The 16822-nt window shown below is 41.8% G+C and overlaps 1 protein-coding gene across 1 annotated transcript in view; it reads right to left on the bottom strand.

Annotated features, from left to right (window-relative positions):
- GRAMD4 (GRAM domain containing 4) overlaps positions 1–16822 on the bottom strand; it is a gene marked incomplete at both ends in the record, with an annotated part of 77291 nt that overhangs the window by 24520 nt on the left and 35949 nt on the right. The window contains 2 exons of the mRNA XM_079549669.1: positions 1855–1975; positions 13595–13715. Coding sequence (XP_079405795.1) covers positions 1855–1975; positions 13595–13715 — 242 coding nt within the window. The remainder of the gene's footprint in view (positions 1–1854; positions 1976–13594; positions 13716–16822) is intronic.

Here is a 16822-nt window from a genome sequence, read left to right on the forward strand (position 1 = left end):
AAGTTACATGTGCATGCAGCAAAGCCAACCAGCACAGGAGGTGAAAAACGGTCTCCTACTTCGCAGCTCTGAGAGCAACCATAAAACCACAGAAAAAATTCCCAAAACAGAACCATGCAGGTCACATTCCCGGTGCATGACCACAGGACTGGCTTGCAAGGACCTCACAGAGCCTCTTCTAAGCATACAGCGTGGGTCAGGACTGCACATGGACCAATCCTGCATGGAACCAGTGATTTTGACAAAACATCAGCCAAAATAAAAAAAAATAATGCTGTACCAGGTTTTGAGAGTAAGAGTATTTCATCTGCCATATAAAAGCCTCGGTGAACCTACAGTGTGAACACAGACTTTTCATCTTAAGACGGAAGAATTAAAGAATAGTAAATGAAGCACTGAAGGGGAAACACAGGAAAATCTGGAACTCTACGGTCTGCAGAAAAAAGTGACCAAAGGTAATACTTAAGCTGAATGCTTAATAGTTACTCACTTCTGTGATTAACTCAACTCTAAGTAGAGACACTAAGAAATGTATTAAAGAAACAAACTCCCACAATTGCTTCTTCGTAGTTAACAGTGAACTTCTGAACTACTTCCATAGCTTAGCATAGACTACTGAAAGCAAGTAAGCTCACATACTCTCCATAAACATCTCCCATCCCCCTGCAACAGAATACTGGGTGTAAGGGCAGCTGGCCTAACCATAAAAGGATTTTTATGCTCAGCATATGCACTGCAGGAAGTAGCTAGTGAAGTTTGTATAGTATTGGAAATCTCATACCCAGAGCAAAAAGTTTTGCCAGTTTGCTCTTGCCTGTAACCTCCAAATAGCTGGCAGCATTTACTCTGCACAATTACCAACTCAGCTTGCACTATTTAGTGATGACTGTAGTTGATGTTGAACCACAGCTCCAAGTACTCAGCCAAGTAACCTTAGCTATGCTGAGGACAACAACGCAGGCAAGCGAGTTAGACCATCAGGGTCACCAAGCATCTGCTGCAGTTCTAAGATCTAAAGTCTCCATACAGACAGGCAGACTAAGAAGAGACATCATCAAATGTGTTGCTTAGTAGCATCAGGAGAAATGTCTTCAAAGCTGTACAAATTTAGGAGTATGGGGAGGGACATACTCCTCACTGCAGTGGCAAGGAAGGCTCAAATTTCAGCCACTTCCACACATTAAGGACTGTGGTGTGGTACTGGGATGTCCTTGCACTCACCAGAAGAGGAGTAGCACTGACTGGGCAGTCAGGAGATGACAGTGTTAGAAGAGGCAACATATATCCATCAGCACGGCATTCAGCATCACACAGTGCATGCTGACAGCTCCATGCAGGTCAGACCCCAGAGATGATAGGAAGAACATTCCAACCAGACAACTGCCAGGACATCTCTGTTGCTATGACAGTACATATGGTCAAGTAATACGGGAGTACTGCTCTGTACAAGATGTACTTTTATAGGAAAGGACAGCTTCTTTCTCTGTGAACCACTCGTTTATTTTAAGAGTCTAAACTGGAAATGGATATTTTCACCCAAACTTTCATTCAGTTTGAGACCTCAAGTGGCTTTCAGCAAAGACATTTCTCTTACCCTTCTTTAAGTACTCACTGACTTCATGTTCTAGTTTTCACTTTCCCTGCCTCTTTAAAGCCTTTCCCTTAATGTTTCAGTCTTTGTTTCATCACTCAGCTTCCTGATGTACTTTTACAGGAAAACATAGCTTCTCTCTCCGTGAATTACTCATCTAAGTGAGTCTAGGCTGGTAATTGATGTTTTCACCAAAACTCCTCATTCAGAGAGTCTGAGACCTCAAGTGGCTTTCACCTATACAGTGAAGACATTTCTCTTACCTTGCTTTAAGTACTTCATTGACTTTTTGTTCCAGTTCTAGCCTCCTCTGTCGTTCCTTTTCTAGTTCTTGCCTTAATGTTTCAGCATTCGTTTCTTCTCTCAGCTTCCTGAGTTCCTCCTCTGTTAAGTAGGATAGAAGAAAAACATTTTGTTATTTTGAAGAACAATAAACCCTAAATATGGCAAATAAGATTTTTTTTGTCGTTTTCTTGTTGTTTCCATTTGGGCTACAGCAAATATTTTCACCATAAAAAACAAATAATTGAGATCTGGAATAACTTCACAAAAAATGCACAGGTATACCATGTACAAAACGTTCCATTCTAACTGTTAAAGCAAGTAGAAAAATGACTTCAAAGTTCTCCTTTACAGATACATCCTTTGGTACAAGCTACCTTTAGCTAAATACAGCTTGACATATCCTTCATTCCCCACAGAAATAATCAGCAGGAAAGGCTATTTGTTGCTCATAAAATAAAATAATAAAAAAAATCTGTTCCTCCTTTTCCTCCCATGTGTATGGGTAGGAAAAAACAAACACATACTCATGAAGTTATCCAATGCTATATAATTCTCTGTCAACAACTGGCACACCAGTATTTTTATTCAAGTCAGGTGGATGCATTACAGACTTGAGTACATCACAGAACAGGTTATGGGATGAGGAATTGAGTTCAGGTTTCTATTTTTTTCCAAGGTTACAGTGTGCCTGACTAAATTCCAAGAAATTATGTATGTATAAACACACCTATATATACACAAATATACATATTCTCTTTCATGAACTATCAACTATGCATAAGACTTTTTTGTGGCTAATTAGCTTTGCTTTTTGTCACTGACAGTATCATTGTCATGATCTTATTTTAGTCTAGAGCTACAGTAGACTTGCTGTCACCAATCGCTTTGCCAAGATAGGCACTCAAGAGACGTGACAAAAAGAAGACTGGGAATCTCTTTTGTTCTTTCCTTTTTTTAAATGACAAAATTACTCTATTTTTTTTCTGGGCTGCTGAGTTTTTTAGCTCAGTCTTGGCAGTAAGTAGAACAGCAGGTGTATTTCAGGCTTATAGCAAACCAGAACAGAAATACTTGCTAATTCTACAATCTCCACAGACACAGGAGTTCAAGCTTTACCGTTTTACATGAGTCACAGATTATGTTCTACCCTACAGCAACCTGTTCTGTTTCTTTTCATATAGTCTTGTAAATTTGTGGTCAATCTGACAGTTTTGATATCTGAACCTTGTCACTTCAATCAGCACGTGCCTTGAGGAGGTCACAAGTCCCACTGCAAGTATTCAGAAGATCTGATAAACTCTCTGCCCCCACTGCACGAGGGGCTCCTGCAGCATCTCCCATCATTTTATCTGCTGTGCCAGTTAGCTGGTGGCGGATTATCCATATTCCTGCCACACTAAGAGGTTTAGAGCACAGAATTAGAAGAGAAAAACATGAAGTGAGAGAACAGCACAATGCGACGTGTTCCACTGGGAGGCTACAGGTTGTATTCCAGCAAACAGGAGTGTGCTGTCATATCACCACTGATGCTTTGTTAACAGCCCCAGAAAGAAGACATGAAGCAGAGAAGTCAACTTGTCCTCTAGCAAAAGAACTCCAGATTTATTCTCAAGACTATACTATGCTATGATATGATACAGAAGGAAATCTCCTGCTGTTGCAGCAGAGATTGTTTGCCCTGTAAATAAAGAGAAAGATACAGGCATAAGGGCACATCGTTTTACACAGAGCTGTTTCTAATTACATGTCTACAAGCAATTTGAATTCCAGCAAGAAAACTGTGCTTGCAATTAGCCTTTCCTACACTTTCGAGAGTTTGCATTGCTGCATAACAAGAGCATGCATCCAAATGAACGGAAGCAGTTCTTGTAATTCAAATACACTGGAGCTTGTGCAATATTACAAAAGGTTCCAGAGGGAAGATTAATTTCTCAAGACCATTAAAGGGAAAAAAATTCTTTGATAGCTATTTGAAAAATAAAAACTGAAAAAAAGAGGAAATGAATAAGCATTTTGTGTACACAAGAAAACCACAAGTAGTATAAATTAACCTCAGTGCTCTTGAAAGCCTACACAGATCTTCCAGCTTTTGTAATCCTTCTTGTTCTGATTGTACTGTGTCTCATCCTATTAAAAACAAAACAAAACCCAGAAACTTGAACACTGGGAGGACAAGAAGAGCCAGATAATTATTTTATGCAAAGGAGGCAGAGTAAAAGGGTGCACAATGAACAAGACAGAACTCCTATAAAACAAGGCAAAAAACACAGCATCTGATAGTACTCCTTAACTTTCAAGTATGCAACTTTGCAATTTAAACCCACCTCAGCTCTGCCCATTCCATTCTTTAAAGCAGCATTTATTGCTGCTTTGGCAGCAGTATGGGTCTGGCGTTGTAAAATCTCCGTGTCTGGTGAGTTAAATACGCCAAGTTTGCTAAGCAACAGAAACCACCACAGAGGATAGAGAAAAGAAGAAGAAAAAAAAAAAGAAAAAAAAGAGCTGTTCTTCCTTGCTCTCTGCCCTGAAATAATCTACAGTTTGGCTCAACTGAACTGAAATTCTCAAGCCCCAGGTGCTCCTCCTGCAAAGCAACCAAATTGGACACAAAGACCAGAACCCACGAACTCTAGAGCAGAGCCCACAAGATAACACCATGTCTTCCCACTGAGCTTTACAGATGTGTATTCTCCATGATGATGAGAGAAGTGCACTCCTTGGAGTTTACCCTCAGACAGCCAAAGTCCAGTGCTCTCCCTCCACCACCACCCCAAAGGGGTGCACACAAAGAAGGCTGTGCTTCAGGTCCAAGATTAATCCATTTCCCTACCAGGCACATCAGTCACGGTTCCCAGTCTCCTGCTGTATATGACATTACAAGAGATTCAGGGTATGGCTCAACCAGACATGGAGATGCGACCCTCAAAAATGCTTTAAAGACTCTCCAAGTAAAGTGAAGTTTCTGGATGCTGCTGCATTTTTAAAAATGAGCTTTAGAAGTCTGCAAGGAGTCAGTCATCTAAATTTAAAGATTTAACATTTCCAGAAGCTTAGTTGCTCTCACCCAGTCACTCAAAGACAAGCTACCCAGTATTTCAATGCAATGCAGCTATCATTCCCCACCATGCCATCAGCCTTTACAGCTATTGAAAAAAATCAGTTTCCCTCTCAGGACAGACAGAAACGTTTTGCTAAAAACCCCATAAATACTGTATATCTACATGTCTAGTTCAGAGAGAACAAAGAAAGCCCAGCAACATTTGGGAAAAGAAGATGCTATGTTAGGCTGGGAAGGCATTACACAGTAAGTTGGCTTTCTAATTCAACACCGCAAGTGCGGTAAAGCGGATGTTTCCTTTAATAAGGGGATTGGAGGTGGATTAGGGAGACTCCCAGTAGCTATTTTACATAATAGCTTTCCTTTGGAGGCCTACAGGTATGCAGCAAAATCTCCCTGTGAGACAAAGAGAGAAAAAATTCCTTCCAGAGCAGAGCCTAGAGAGAATACTGTAAATTGGTGTTTATGGATACCGTCAGCTCAGTGTTAAATCAAAACAGACAAAGTTAAAACAGCAGAAGTGCCAAATAGCATTGGATGTATCCTGCCACATTTACATGGGGAAACACCAGTGCTTAATAAGACAGGAATAACTCTTCTACGTCTATGTTAATTATGGCAAATCTCCCTTTAACCCCCTGAACAATTACTGGAGTTCAAGTATGTAGTCCAATAGGTAATGAACGTGCTAAATCTCAACAACACACTACCAAAGTGGATCTCAGCACCAGTGCTAGAAGCTATCTCCAACACATGCACCTTCTGCCTTTGCCTGACTCCCAGATCCTCCAGACATCCAGAGTATTAAGTGTGTCCCAGGTAAGCCAGTACAACATAGCAGACAAAAATGTTAAAAATCTGAAAATATATATATTTTTATTGTCATAGACTTTGAAGTGCTTTTATTCTTTACCCTGAACTCCAGCAATAAATAGCATAGTAGAAGACATGGAAGCGTTTCACCATTTGTCATAAAGTAAAGCCACATTCTAAGAACACTTTCGGCTGTCTGAGCAACAAGTAGTGATGAGGAAAGACCTACCAAAAAATAACTACTTAGTTTGGTAGGTAGGTCTTTTTTTTTTTTTTTTCCTACTTTTTATGGTGATGTGATTTATTTTGTATTGTGGAGGCAAGTTCCCAATCCACAGCTACAAAAGGATACAGCTGAAGTGTGAACTAATCATTTACCAGTTCTCCTTTGAATCCTTCCCTTCCCTCCCCAGAGGCTTCTGTCCTTTTCACCACAGGCTCGAGAGCCATGGAGACTCCAAAGCCTTACCACACATCTATCTGTAAGACTTCAAATAATGTACTAACTTTTGATACCAGACAGTGCCAGACATTCTAATCTTTTGCATGAGAGATGCTCAGGAAAGAAAAGGGATTGACTAAGACACTGTTCCAGCAGCTTCACTTTATTACCTGTCCTTTGTTCTTTAAGTCACCTTTTCAATTTATGAGCTTTCAAGTCGGTACAGAATTTTTTGAGCATGGCACACAGGCTCTTGTTCAGATTAGGCAAAGTGCACAGCTAATGGTGGTGATAATGCTGAAAAACACTGCTTTGTAGCTGAGAATTTGCTTTGTCAAATAGCACTATTTTGCTCTTTGTAGCTGTTTGAATTTTCATGGAAACAAATAGGATGCATTACTTTTGGAGCAACCTACATACTTCCAGTATGCTGCAACTACAGTTCCCTCTTTCTACAAGCACAGTTTAAAATATCAGTGAATGCATTCTTGAGAGCAAAAAAGAGTCATTTAAGGGTTCAGATTCACCTATGGAACATTCAGCAGTTAGTGCCACACTAACATTTGATACAGCAAGCATAAAATTTTTGTCATCTTGGGTTGTTTTTTGGTGTTTGCTTTTTTTTTAATCACAAGACATTCAGTGGTGAGGAGTCTCAGACGAGCAAAGAATTTGTATGAATAAATCAAAAAACCAATCAAACAAAAAAAATCCAAGACCTCTCATGATCTGCCCAAGCAGGCTGTGGATGCCCCATCCCTGTAGGCATTCAAGGCCAGGCTGGATGTGGCTCTGGGCAGCCTGGTCTGGTGGGTGGCGACTGCACACAGCAGGGGGTTGAAACCAGATGGTCACTGTGGTCCTTTTCAACCCAGGCCATTCTGTGATTCTATGACACTGCTGCACAAGGATTGAAATGCATTCTCCACATATTTAACTACTCTTACAGAATTCTCATTCCTCTTGCCTCAAAAACCTGTTTTCATGTTGTCCTATAAAACTTACCCTGCACTATTTTATCTTCAGCTGATCTTTGCTGAACTACACTGTCTGTGATATGTGGAAGAAAATAATGATAAAAACACTTTTCTTTTTTAAATCCAACCAGACTATGTACAAGGGCAAGTAGTAAGACACTTAAATGCTAATGAGGTAAGATATGGCAAAAAAAAGTCAGTGAAGATGGAAGATGGAAGGAAGAGCTATTCATTTTATTCCATTTGCAAATGCCTTGCTTTGTTAATTCAATGGTTTTCCTTTGTGATCACATCCCTCCTGTCTGCTTGAAAGAGTCTTTCACGCAGAAAGAAGAGGAAAAAGATTTTCTAATGGGAATACGGCTGTCTCATGAAGCCAGAGAAGCAAACAGGATACATTAAAAATGGACTATGTTTATCTGGCGCATATCTTTTCCTCCTTCCTCCTGCATTCTGTATGGGCACTCTGTTAAGAGCAGAGAAATGAAACAGTTAAATATTTAAAAAGAAAGAATAAAGCACATGCACATTTTCACCATAAACTTTCTCCAGCTCAGTCCAGTTTACCTGCACACAAACTGAAGCGACCTGTCACTTTCAGAAACAGCTAAGCCAGCTCGCTTTAAGCCAACCTATCTCAAATTTGGCTGTTAAAAAATCCCCCTTTCTCCTTTTGCTCTTTTTTTCCCCCTTCTCCTTTCTTTGTCATCTTGCTGTACCTCCATTTACTGCTTTTTGGTGGTTTTTTGTTTGTTTGTTTTGTTTTGCTTTTTAAGGCAAAGCTCCTTCTCCAGCATCTTCAATAGGCACAGCTTTGGGGAACCAATTTCTGAATCTCTTAGCATACGCCTACAGGAACTGAGAGAGAGGCATGGACTTCCTCTGCACTGATAGAAGGCAGAGCAGAGCTGATCCAGAAGCAGCAGCAGCAGCAAAGGCTGAGCCTGAACTTTCATCCTGCTGCTCAGGAGTGTGGTATTCTTCATCTCAGTAGCAGAATTTTGTGTTGTGTGTGAAGTGTTGTTCTGTCTTACATAAATGAGGAAGTCTAATTTAAAAAGCACATCTTATTCAACATCTATGCGAAGTGGTGTGGTCTTCTCTCTCACCACTCCTGTTGCATCCCACTTGGAGCAGGTGATGTTAGAAAGAACTGAGATGTCATTACTACAGTTGGAACAGAATAATTATGCTAATGTTTAATTAGTTACCTTACATTTACACACAGATTTTTCAGTTGAGCTTTATTATAATAGACACAGAAAAGACAGGAGCATTTCACTTTTGCAACGGGCTCTAGCTTAAAAAGCTTCCTGAAAACATGCTGATTATCTTAAAAATCAACAACTCACTGAGATAGATCCTACTCTCAAAACATCTACTGTGAAGTTCTCTATTGTTAGATGCACTTCTGTCAGCTTAAAAGTCATGAGAACTACTGCTCTGTGAATTTTCAGAAATTTCAGAGAATAAAAACGCCAGAAGAGCTGCAGATCCATCTAAAATGAAGAGAGCTGTGAAAAATGTTGTCGTTAGCGCAGGAAGTGTTTTCACTCCATGATTTTGGCAGAATAAATGAATCAGGCTATAAACATTTCATCTCCTGGTTTGGGAATAGCTGCAGACTCTCTAAGACTTGTGTTACTGAACCGATAAGGGAAGGGCAAGTTCTACAGAGCTCCTAAAATCTCCAGCCCAGTTATACAACAGGGACAGGCACAGTGTAGTGTCCACACTGCCCCGCTCAAGGTTTCAGCCACTTCCAGCCTCACAATTCATGAAGCAAAGCTGGGCAGCCAAAATAAAAAAAAAACCAAACAATGCAGCAGGAAGAGCATGCCGTATCTACATAACACAGTGTGGTAGGCAGCATCTGTCAGAAGCAGTGAGGGAGCAAGTTTCAGAACCAAAACCAATCTATCTTTGTCAGCACAGTGCTGCGCTGAGATTAATTGGCCCCACAGAAGACATCAGAGGAGTGTGAGATCCTCCTGGGTTGGGCCTCCCAGGCTTCTGGCACCTTCACACAACCACTGTCAACACATTTTGGGCAATATCTAGTGCAGGTTGCACAAGGTAGCCCTGGAACAGGACCAGCCCAGGACTCCATCCTGCTGCTGGCTCTGGGCTGTAATTGTAGCCTTTCCTTCTCTGGTCTTGGCAAGCCTGGGCTCTCGGAGTCAAGCTGAGAGAGCAAGAGCAGAACCCATTCTCCACCAGCTAGATAGAGCACTGGACATGTACTGATCTCCCAGAAACACCCATCAGGAATGTGGGAGTCCAGGATATTAAGCTGAGAAAAACAAGGCTGAGGTGAAGGCGCAGAGGCAGTACAAAGCATCAGCACACTTTAAGAAGGCGGGCTGCTGCATCAACTCCTAATTCTACTTCAAAATTTCTGAATCAAAGGTGACTACAGGCTGCTGAGTCAGCAAGAAAGCAAAACTTGCACTGAAACAGTTCCCCTGCTGTTTTCCAGCTTTACTGCTGCAGCAGGCATTTGACCTTGGTATCAGGAACAATTACACCAAGGCTACTGTGACAATGGGACTCTGACTCAGCTTTACAGTCACTTTGTTGCATACAATTCCTGTGGCTTTGCTAGGAGCTGTTAGTATTTCTATACAGAATAGGCCTTCAAACAGGATAATTTGGTCACAACCACCAGCACCACACATTAAATCTCCTTTTCTAACATCCCAGATGTACCTGAAGACCACACAGGTATCTGGAGCTCTACTTTCTTCAGTACATTCTGTTAATTCGCTCTTCATACAGTCACTGAGTTGGTTAGCAACAAAACAGAAGAAGCCACAGTTAGCCACACACACAGTTTAAATATGCATACCAGAGAGGGAGAAAAGTTCAGCAGAACTTTTAATGTGAAAGATGCATTCTCTCAACTTCTTTAATATTGTTATAAAAATCATAACCTTGAACAGTAGTTTTTTAAGCACCAAGGGACTCCTGCAACAGCCTGCTGAACAGAGAGGGATGCAAAATCCTTGTGGGAAGGGACCTTATTTCCTCCCAAAGCCTTTCACTGTCATTCTGAGTTCCTTCAGTTCATGTCACCAGGCGACTCTTCTCTAAGACACCTGGTTTACTTACTCTAAGCTGCTGCCACCATCATCTCCTCTTCCTTGAGTTGCTAAAATTGAGTTGCAACAGGCTTGAACATCCCTGAATGAGAATTAGCTAAGGCTTCATGTGAGCCATAGGATGCGTGCCTGCCCACAAAGCATGTCTGTAGCACAGAGTGCTGGCATAAACTAATACCAGCTGCAGAACTGCCCTCTACAATCAGGCACAAACACAGGGAAAAAAGCCTTCAGTGAGGTACAAATCCAGAAGGATATCGCCTATCCTTTTGTCTTCCGAATGCAAGAGCAGCAGGTTAGGCTTTATTTCTCCTTTAGATACAGAAAGTGTGAAATGGAAGCACTGAAAGCTGTTGTAGCATGGTTCAATAGTTTGTTCATCTGTACTAAGTATGATCTGAAAGAACAAATACTACGAACCATGTTTTCAAAAACCGTGCTAACCATACCATATTAGTCTAGGCACCCCAGTTCAGTATCTGTCTTCCAAACCTGAACCCTCAGCTAGCATCCACGCAGTGCTGGAGTGCACAGAAGCAAGGTTGTAGTAATGCACCGTCCTTTACAAATGTAAAATAGCAACAGCTCCAAAACTATTTTTTTTTTCATCCATTTCTGTTTGGTGCTTCCAGCAGATGGAACTCCTTGCAGGTTTCATTCAGCAGGCATTTAAACACTGTTCTGCAGGAACGACTCACTGAGTCATCCACTCCAATACTGCAGCCTGGTAGCCAAAATGCTGTGGTCATCATTCCTATAATGAGGCTCAGAAGGACCCATTAGATTATGCAGATTAAGAACATTCCTGTACGGACAGGAAAAGCAACTTTAGCCCTTTTGGCTGGAAGAGTCAGATGATCCCTCCCTTGCTTAAGATGTCATTATCTAAGATCCTTTCCTCCTGGTGAGTGACAGAAGGACTCCTGTCAGTCTGAAGCTTAATATCCTCACATTTTCAGTCACATTTTATTTGCATGTATAGCTATGGAACATGCTAAGTAATGCCTCTCCATCTTCACCTTCCTGGATTTTTAGATTCTCTCTTTAGAAAGGAAGGAAGGGATTCATTTGGCACCACAGATGAAGATATTCTCCCTTTAGACAACTACATTATTTTGTGAGCGTGTTGGGTAAATATTTGCTCTAGATTTCCTTTCCAGCTTTTAGAGGCTATGGTCATGCATAGATGTGTTTTGCTGAAAATATTACTGAGCCAAACTGCACTTTTTACTCGTGCCCACTAACTGTAACTGTTACTGTGCCCACTAACTTGACTGACTGCAATTTAGGAAAGATCAGCAGTCTGCTACTCATTGAGCTATACATTTACAGCCATAAAGTGACCTGCAGCTTTATATACACATACCGTACAGTGTGGTGTACACCTAACATTTTAAGAGACCTTAAGGGAACACATAATTTAAAAAAAAAACAAAAACAAAAAAAACCCAACCAAAATCCAACAAATAAAAGCATGCAGATACAGTTAATAGCCTTAAAAATCATCTATTGAAGCAGTAAGATTTAAAAAACAACAACAGAAAACACTAAAAACCAGGCTTTCTTCCAAAGGCAAATAAAGCAAACAAACTGCACATTTCAAGAATGTTTCTCTGCTCATTGTCAGTTCACTTCTGGGAAGAAAAAAAGATATATATATCACACAGCATTTCTAGAACCAAATAAAAAACACAGAAAGAACCCTTCAACTCGTTAACCTCAAAGAAATAAGGAAGAGAATTAATGAATACAACAACCATATTAAAAAAATTCAGCTCCTACTTCAGTTCCAACTGGCAAACACATTTCAGACCAAAACTCTGAAGGGGGTAAAAGTGGGAGTGAGGAATGAGATTTTTCTGTGCTTATTCCTTTACCAGTTTATCATTCCTTCTTTTGATTTTCTGTAGAGTTGCAAAAAACTCATCAGGATAAGAATGACTGCAGCTAAAGCAAAGCCAAGGCTTCAGGAAAGATGTCTTGACCCAGCAGGAAGGCTGGAGTGAGCCTGACCTGCCTACCAGAACCGCCCCTGTTGGCCTGAACTTCCAAACACATTCTCAAACAATTATGTTCCTTATCTTCCAGCCTTGAGATTTGTGTTCCATATGCAAAAGAAAAGGATTCATTTACAAGTGGTTGATAAGAAGGTTTTCAGACTACAGCATAAGCCTGAAAGTAAAAAAATATTTGCAAAAATGTGTCCCCTACACATTTTTTAGCTCCTGTAACTATACACTAAATGCTGCAAATGGATTCACCAGCAGTGGAAGTGTTTGGCAGCCATACAATGTTGTTATAGCAAGATATACGTCCTTGTTCAAGCCAGAAATGAGTTCTGGGAAGGCCTACTTTCTCTCACACACCAAGTTACATTAGGAAATCATGAAAATCCCATCTGGTTCAAAGAACAATCTGATAACAGTAGCTTAAGCAATACAATTCCAGGGATATAAGAAGTATGAGGTAACTTCAGTACTGCACAGATGAGTTAGAATTCAAATAAATTACAACCAGCTTTTGCTTGATAGATCAATCATGATACCTCTTCCAGGCTACCAGTGGAAGTTGGTATCAGCTTACTATACATTTTTGTCCAGTTTCTTTATCATGCCACCCTCTTGCACTCAGGGGAATAAAACATCAAAGAAAAATATTGCCAAAAGATAAACAAGCCACATAAAATTAATTTCAAGTCCTTGAGAACATGCTGAAGGTAAAATACAAGTCTTAAATTACTTTAAGACTTTAATCTAGTTATTGAATAGAATCTGTAAACACGTTATTTTTATCCTTAGAAAACATTTGACGAGCTTTGAGCATCTAAAAACAACCCTCATATTCTTAAGTTCAAAAATTATCCACTAAAATGACCATTTGGGAAAGCAGCTGAGTGAGAACTCTATTTGTTGGAGATCTCTGCTTCTGTAACATTAAAGGAATACCTGTGTTCCGTTCTGATCTGTTGAAATGAGGGCTGCTCTGAAAATAATTCCTCGTTTTATTATGTTGGCCCACAGTATCAGAGGCAGATGTTGGTGGTATTGCACTAGAGGTTGAACCTTCCAACAATATTCCCTTACAACACTGAGGCTTCAAATAAACAGCATTTGTCACAGAGCATTGTATGTTGTGACAAATGCCATTTAAAAAAAAAATACTTCAGTGATCTAGCAACCTTGAGAAACATCAGCCCCTGCATTATCCAGTCATCAGCATACCGCAGAATTCTGATGCAACCTCTTGCAGTTTTGGAGAACATACATCAAGTCTTTTTCCAGCAGGCCTAAGCCATTCCTTTCCACAGAGTACTAATGTCATACTTACGCAAAAAGTGTTTTTCCAGTAAGGCTATTTCCAGGTGACCTTTGATTTCATTCAGTCTGTCAGACTCCGTTCTGTTAAAATCCTGGACTCCTGAAGCCATGATGATGGTCCCTGGACCAGCCTGTAAGAAAGCCAGAACACACTGACAGCTCAGAGGCACATTTGGTTTTGGTCATTTAAATATATCAACTTACTTTTAGTGCAGTAAAGACAGCCGTGGGAAAAACACACAAGTATCAACAATTTTGCATGTCTCTTAATCTGCATTTAACAACCAAAAATGGATGAGTGCAAACCAATCCAAAGCATGGTATCTTTCCCACGTGAATCTGAATGACGCAGACCTCAAGGAGATACAGAAAACAAATTTTCTTTTTCTGCTCCCTCAGCATCTATGCCGTACCATCATTTACCCTTTCTTCTGCTGATTTGAAAAGTGTAGTTATACTATGCACCTCCCACTCCCAGTTAAGAAATGATATGACATACTTTACACATTAAATTGAAAAGCTAGTGAAAGAAATATTCTAAAATATTTACTCTAAAAGAGCATCCTGGAGGTCCAGGCGGAGGGGAGTCAGGAGACTGTCCTGACTGATTTATTGCTGTCACCCCGAGCACGGGAAATACTGCAGGAGATGAGAATTAAAGAGCAATGTGATCAGTTAAGAACAGCAGTGACAATCGCCACCTCCACAAAGAGAGCAGAGAGAGAAAGTGAGCCCACACAGCAGAAGGCAGGCGATGCTGCCCATTTCTCATGAAGTGAGCATTTTCAGAAAGCAGGGAAAGGAGTGTGTGTGAGGGCATCTCTTCAGCAATGGAGGGTGAGGTCCTGCATGCAGTGCCCACTGCTTACAAGAAGGCTGCCAATGAGGTTTACAGGAGGCCAAACTGAATGGCATTACGGGAGCCTGCATTTTGAAAATGATCTTCAGACAAAGAGGGATTTATCATGAACACTTCCCCAATCCCTATTTATCTCTGAAAACATACAGGAGCTCTACTGCTTTCTGAAGTCAGCTACATATATCTAACTGCAACAGTTTAATTACATACTTACATCAACTCAGCTAATTTACAGGAGAGTTAATTAAAATACATTTTCTATGTCTTAGGAAAGGATGTACAAAGATCACAGGCTGCAAAGTACTTTTACTGGTGGGAATGATTTGCTCTTTTAAATAAAGCAGTGTGGAAATACCTATTAAACATCTGTTTTCTTGCTCAAGCTAAAGAGACACAGTTTGAACCTCAGAACTGTCAATGAAGTCAAATGAAGAAGCGGTGGACACTTACTGCAGGACATCTACCTGGCACCAGCTTCCCACCTGGATTTGTTTCATATAGTGCCAAGCAGGGATGCTATTTCCTGTTCCAAAAGCGCCACAGTGACACCCACAATCCTGCAAGCTGTCGGCCCTGATAAGAGAAGCTGTCAGCACAGCGCTGCTCCCAGCTGGAGCATGAGCATCCCAGCAGCATGGCACAGCAGACAGACAGAACCCACAGCCATACTGGTATGGGGAGATGCAGCACAGCATCCTGCTGTCCAGGTACCACATCTCCCATCCAGCCAGCGAGGTGCAGCACTACAGGCCACCTGACACTGCTCCAGCCTGGTGAGAAGAGCGGTTTATTTCCAAATGAGCACAGGATGGTGATTAACCTTGGTGTTGATTTCTTATCTTTAAACCTGGATCATATGCATTCAGTGCTGTAGGACTTAGTGTTACTGCTTGCTAGACACAGCCCCACTGAGGAAGGTGTGGCAGATGTCAGAGATGTGTTCAGCTCCTGGCATGACGGCTGCAGATGGAGCTCAACTGTCTGCAAGGGGTAAAAGGATCCTAGCCCAGGAGCTGGCGGGCCTCATTGAAAGGTCTTTAAACTAGATAAGAAGGGGGAAGGGGACAAAATGAGGACTGCTGAGGTTCAGGTAGTTCAAGGTTCAATATTGAACTTGATGGGTGACGAGGGTGGAGTTCGAAGGGATGGAGTGTGGCAGGGGAATGCTGCCTCCCTGAAGTGTCTATACACCAATGCGCGCAGTATGGGAAATAAACAGGAAGAGTTGGAGATCTGCGTGCGGTCACATGGCTATGATCTCATTGTGATCACAGAGACGTGGTGGGACAGCTCGCATGACTGGAATGTTGTCATGGAGGGCTACGTGCTCTTTAGGAAAGATCGGCCGGCGAGGCGGGGTGGTGGAGTTGCTCTTTATGTAAGAGAGCAGCATGAATGTATTGAACTCCACCTGGGGGAGAGTGGTGTAGCAGTGGAGAGCTTGTGGGTAAGAATCAAGGGGCGGGCTGGTATGGCTGACACCGTTGTGGGTGTGTGCTACAGGCCCCCTGATCAGGAGGAGGAGGTTGATGAGGCCTTCCACAAACAGCTGGAAGCAGCGTCACGATCCCAGACACCGGTGCTTATGGGGGACTTCAATTATCCAGATATTTGCTGGAAAAGCAATGTGGCCAGGCATGCGCGGTCCAGACGGTTCCTGCAATGTGTTGAAGACAACTTCCTGATGCAGGTGGTTGAGGAACCGACGAGGAGAGGGGTACTGCTGGACCTTATTCTCACTAATAGAGAAGGGCTTGTGAGGGAAGTAAAGGTCGGGGGTAGCTTGGGTTGCAGTGACCACGAGATGGTGGAGTTCAAGATCCTGAGTGGAAGAAGTAAAGCAAAAAGTAGGATTGCTATCCTGGACTTTAGGAGAGCCGACTTCGATCTCTTCCGGGACCTACTTGGAGCTGTCTCATGGGCTAGGGTGTTGGAAGACAAGGGGGCCTGTGAGAGCTGGTCAGCATTTAAGCAGCTCTTCTTCCAAGCTCAGGATCAGTGTGTCCCTGTGAGGAAGAAATCGGGAAAGGGTGGCAGGAGACCTGTGTGGATGAGCAAGGAGCTCGTGCACAAACTCAAAGGAAAGAAGAAAGCCCATGAAATGTGGAAAAAGGGTCTGACTACTTGGGAAGAATACAGGAATGTTGTCAGGGTCTGCAGGGATGCGACGAGGAAGGCTAAAGCCCGCCTGGAATTAAATCTGGCAAAGTGGATAAAGGATAATAAAAAAGGTTTTTTCAAGTACATTAACAGTAAAAGGAAGACTAGGGAGAATGTGGCTCCCCTGCTAAGTGACGGGGGTGTGCTGGTAACGGGGGATGCTGAGAAGGTGGAGATACTGAATGCCTTCTTTGCTTCTGTTTTCAGTGAAAAAGCTCC

This window comes from Tetrao urogallus (genome assembly GCF_951394365.1).
Source record: "Tetrao urogallus genome assembly, chromosome: 1".
Lineage (NCBI taxonomy): Eukaryota > Metazoa > Chordata > Aves > Galliformes > Phasianidae > Tetrao > Tetrao urogallus.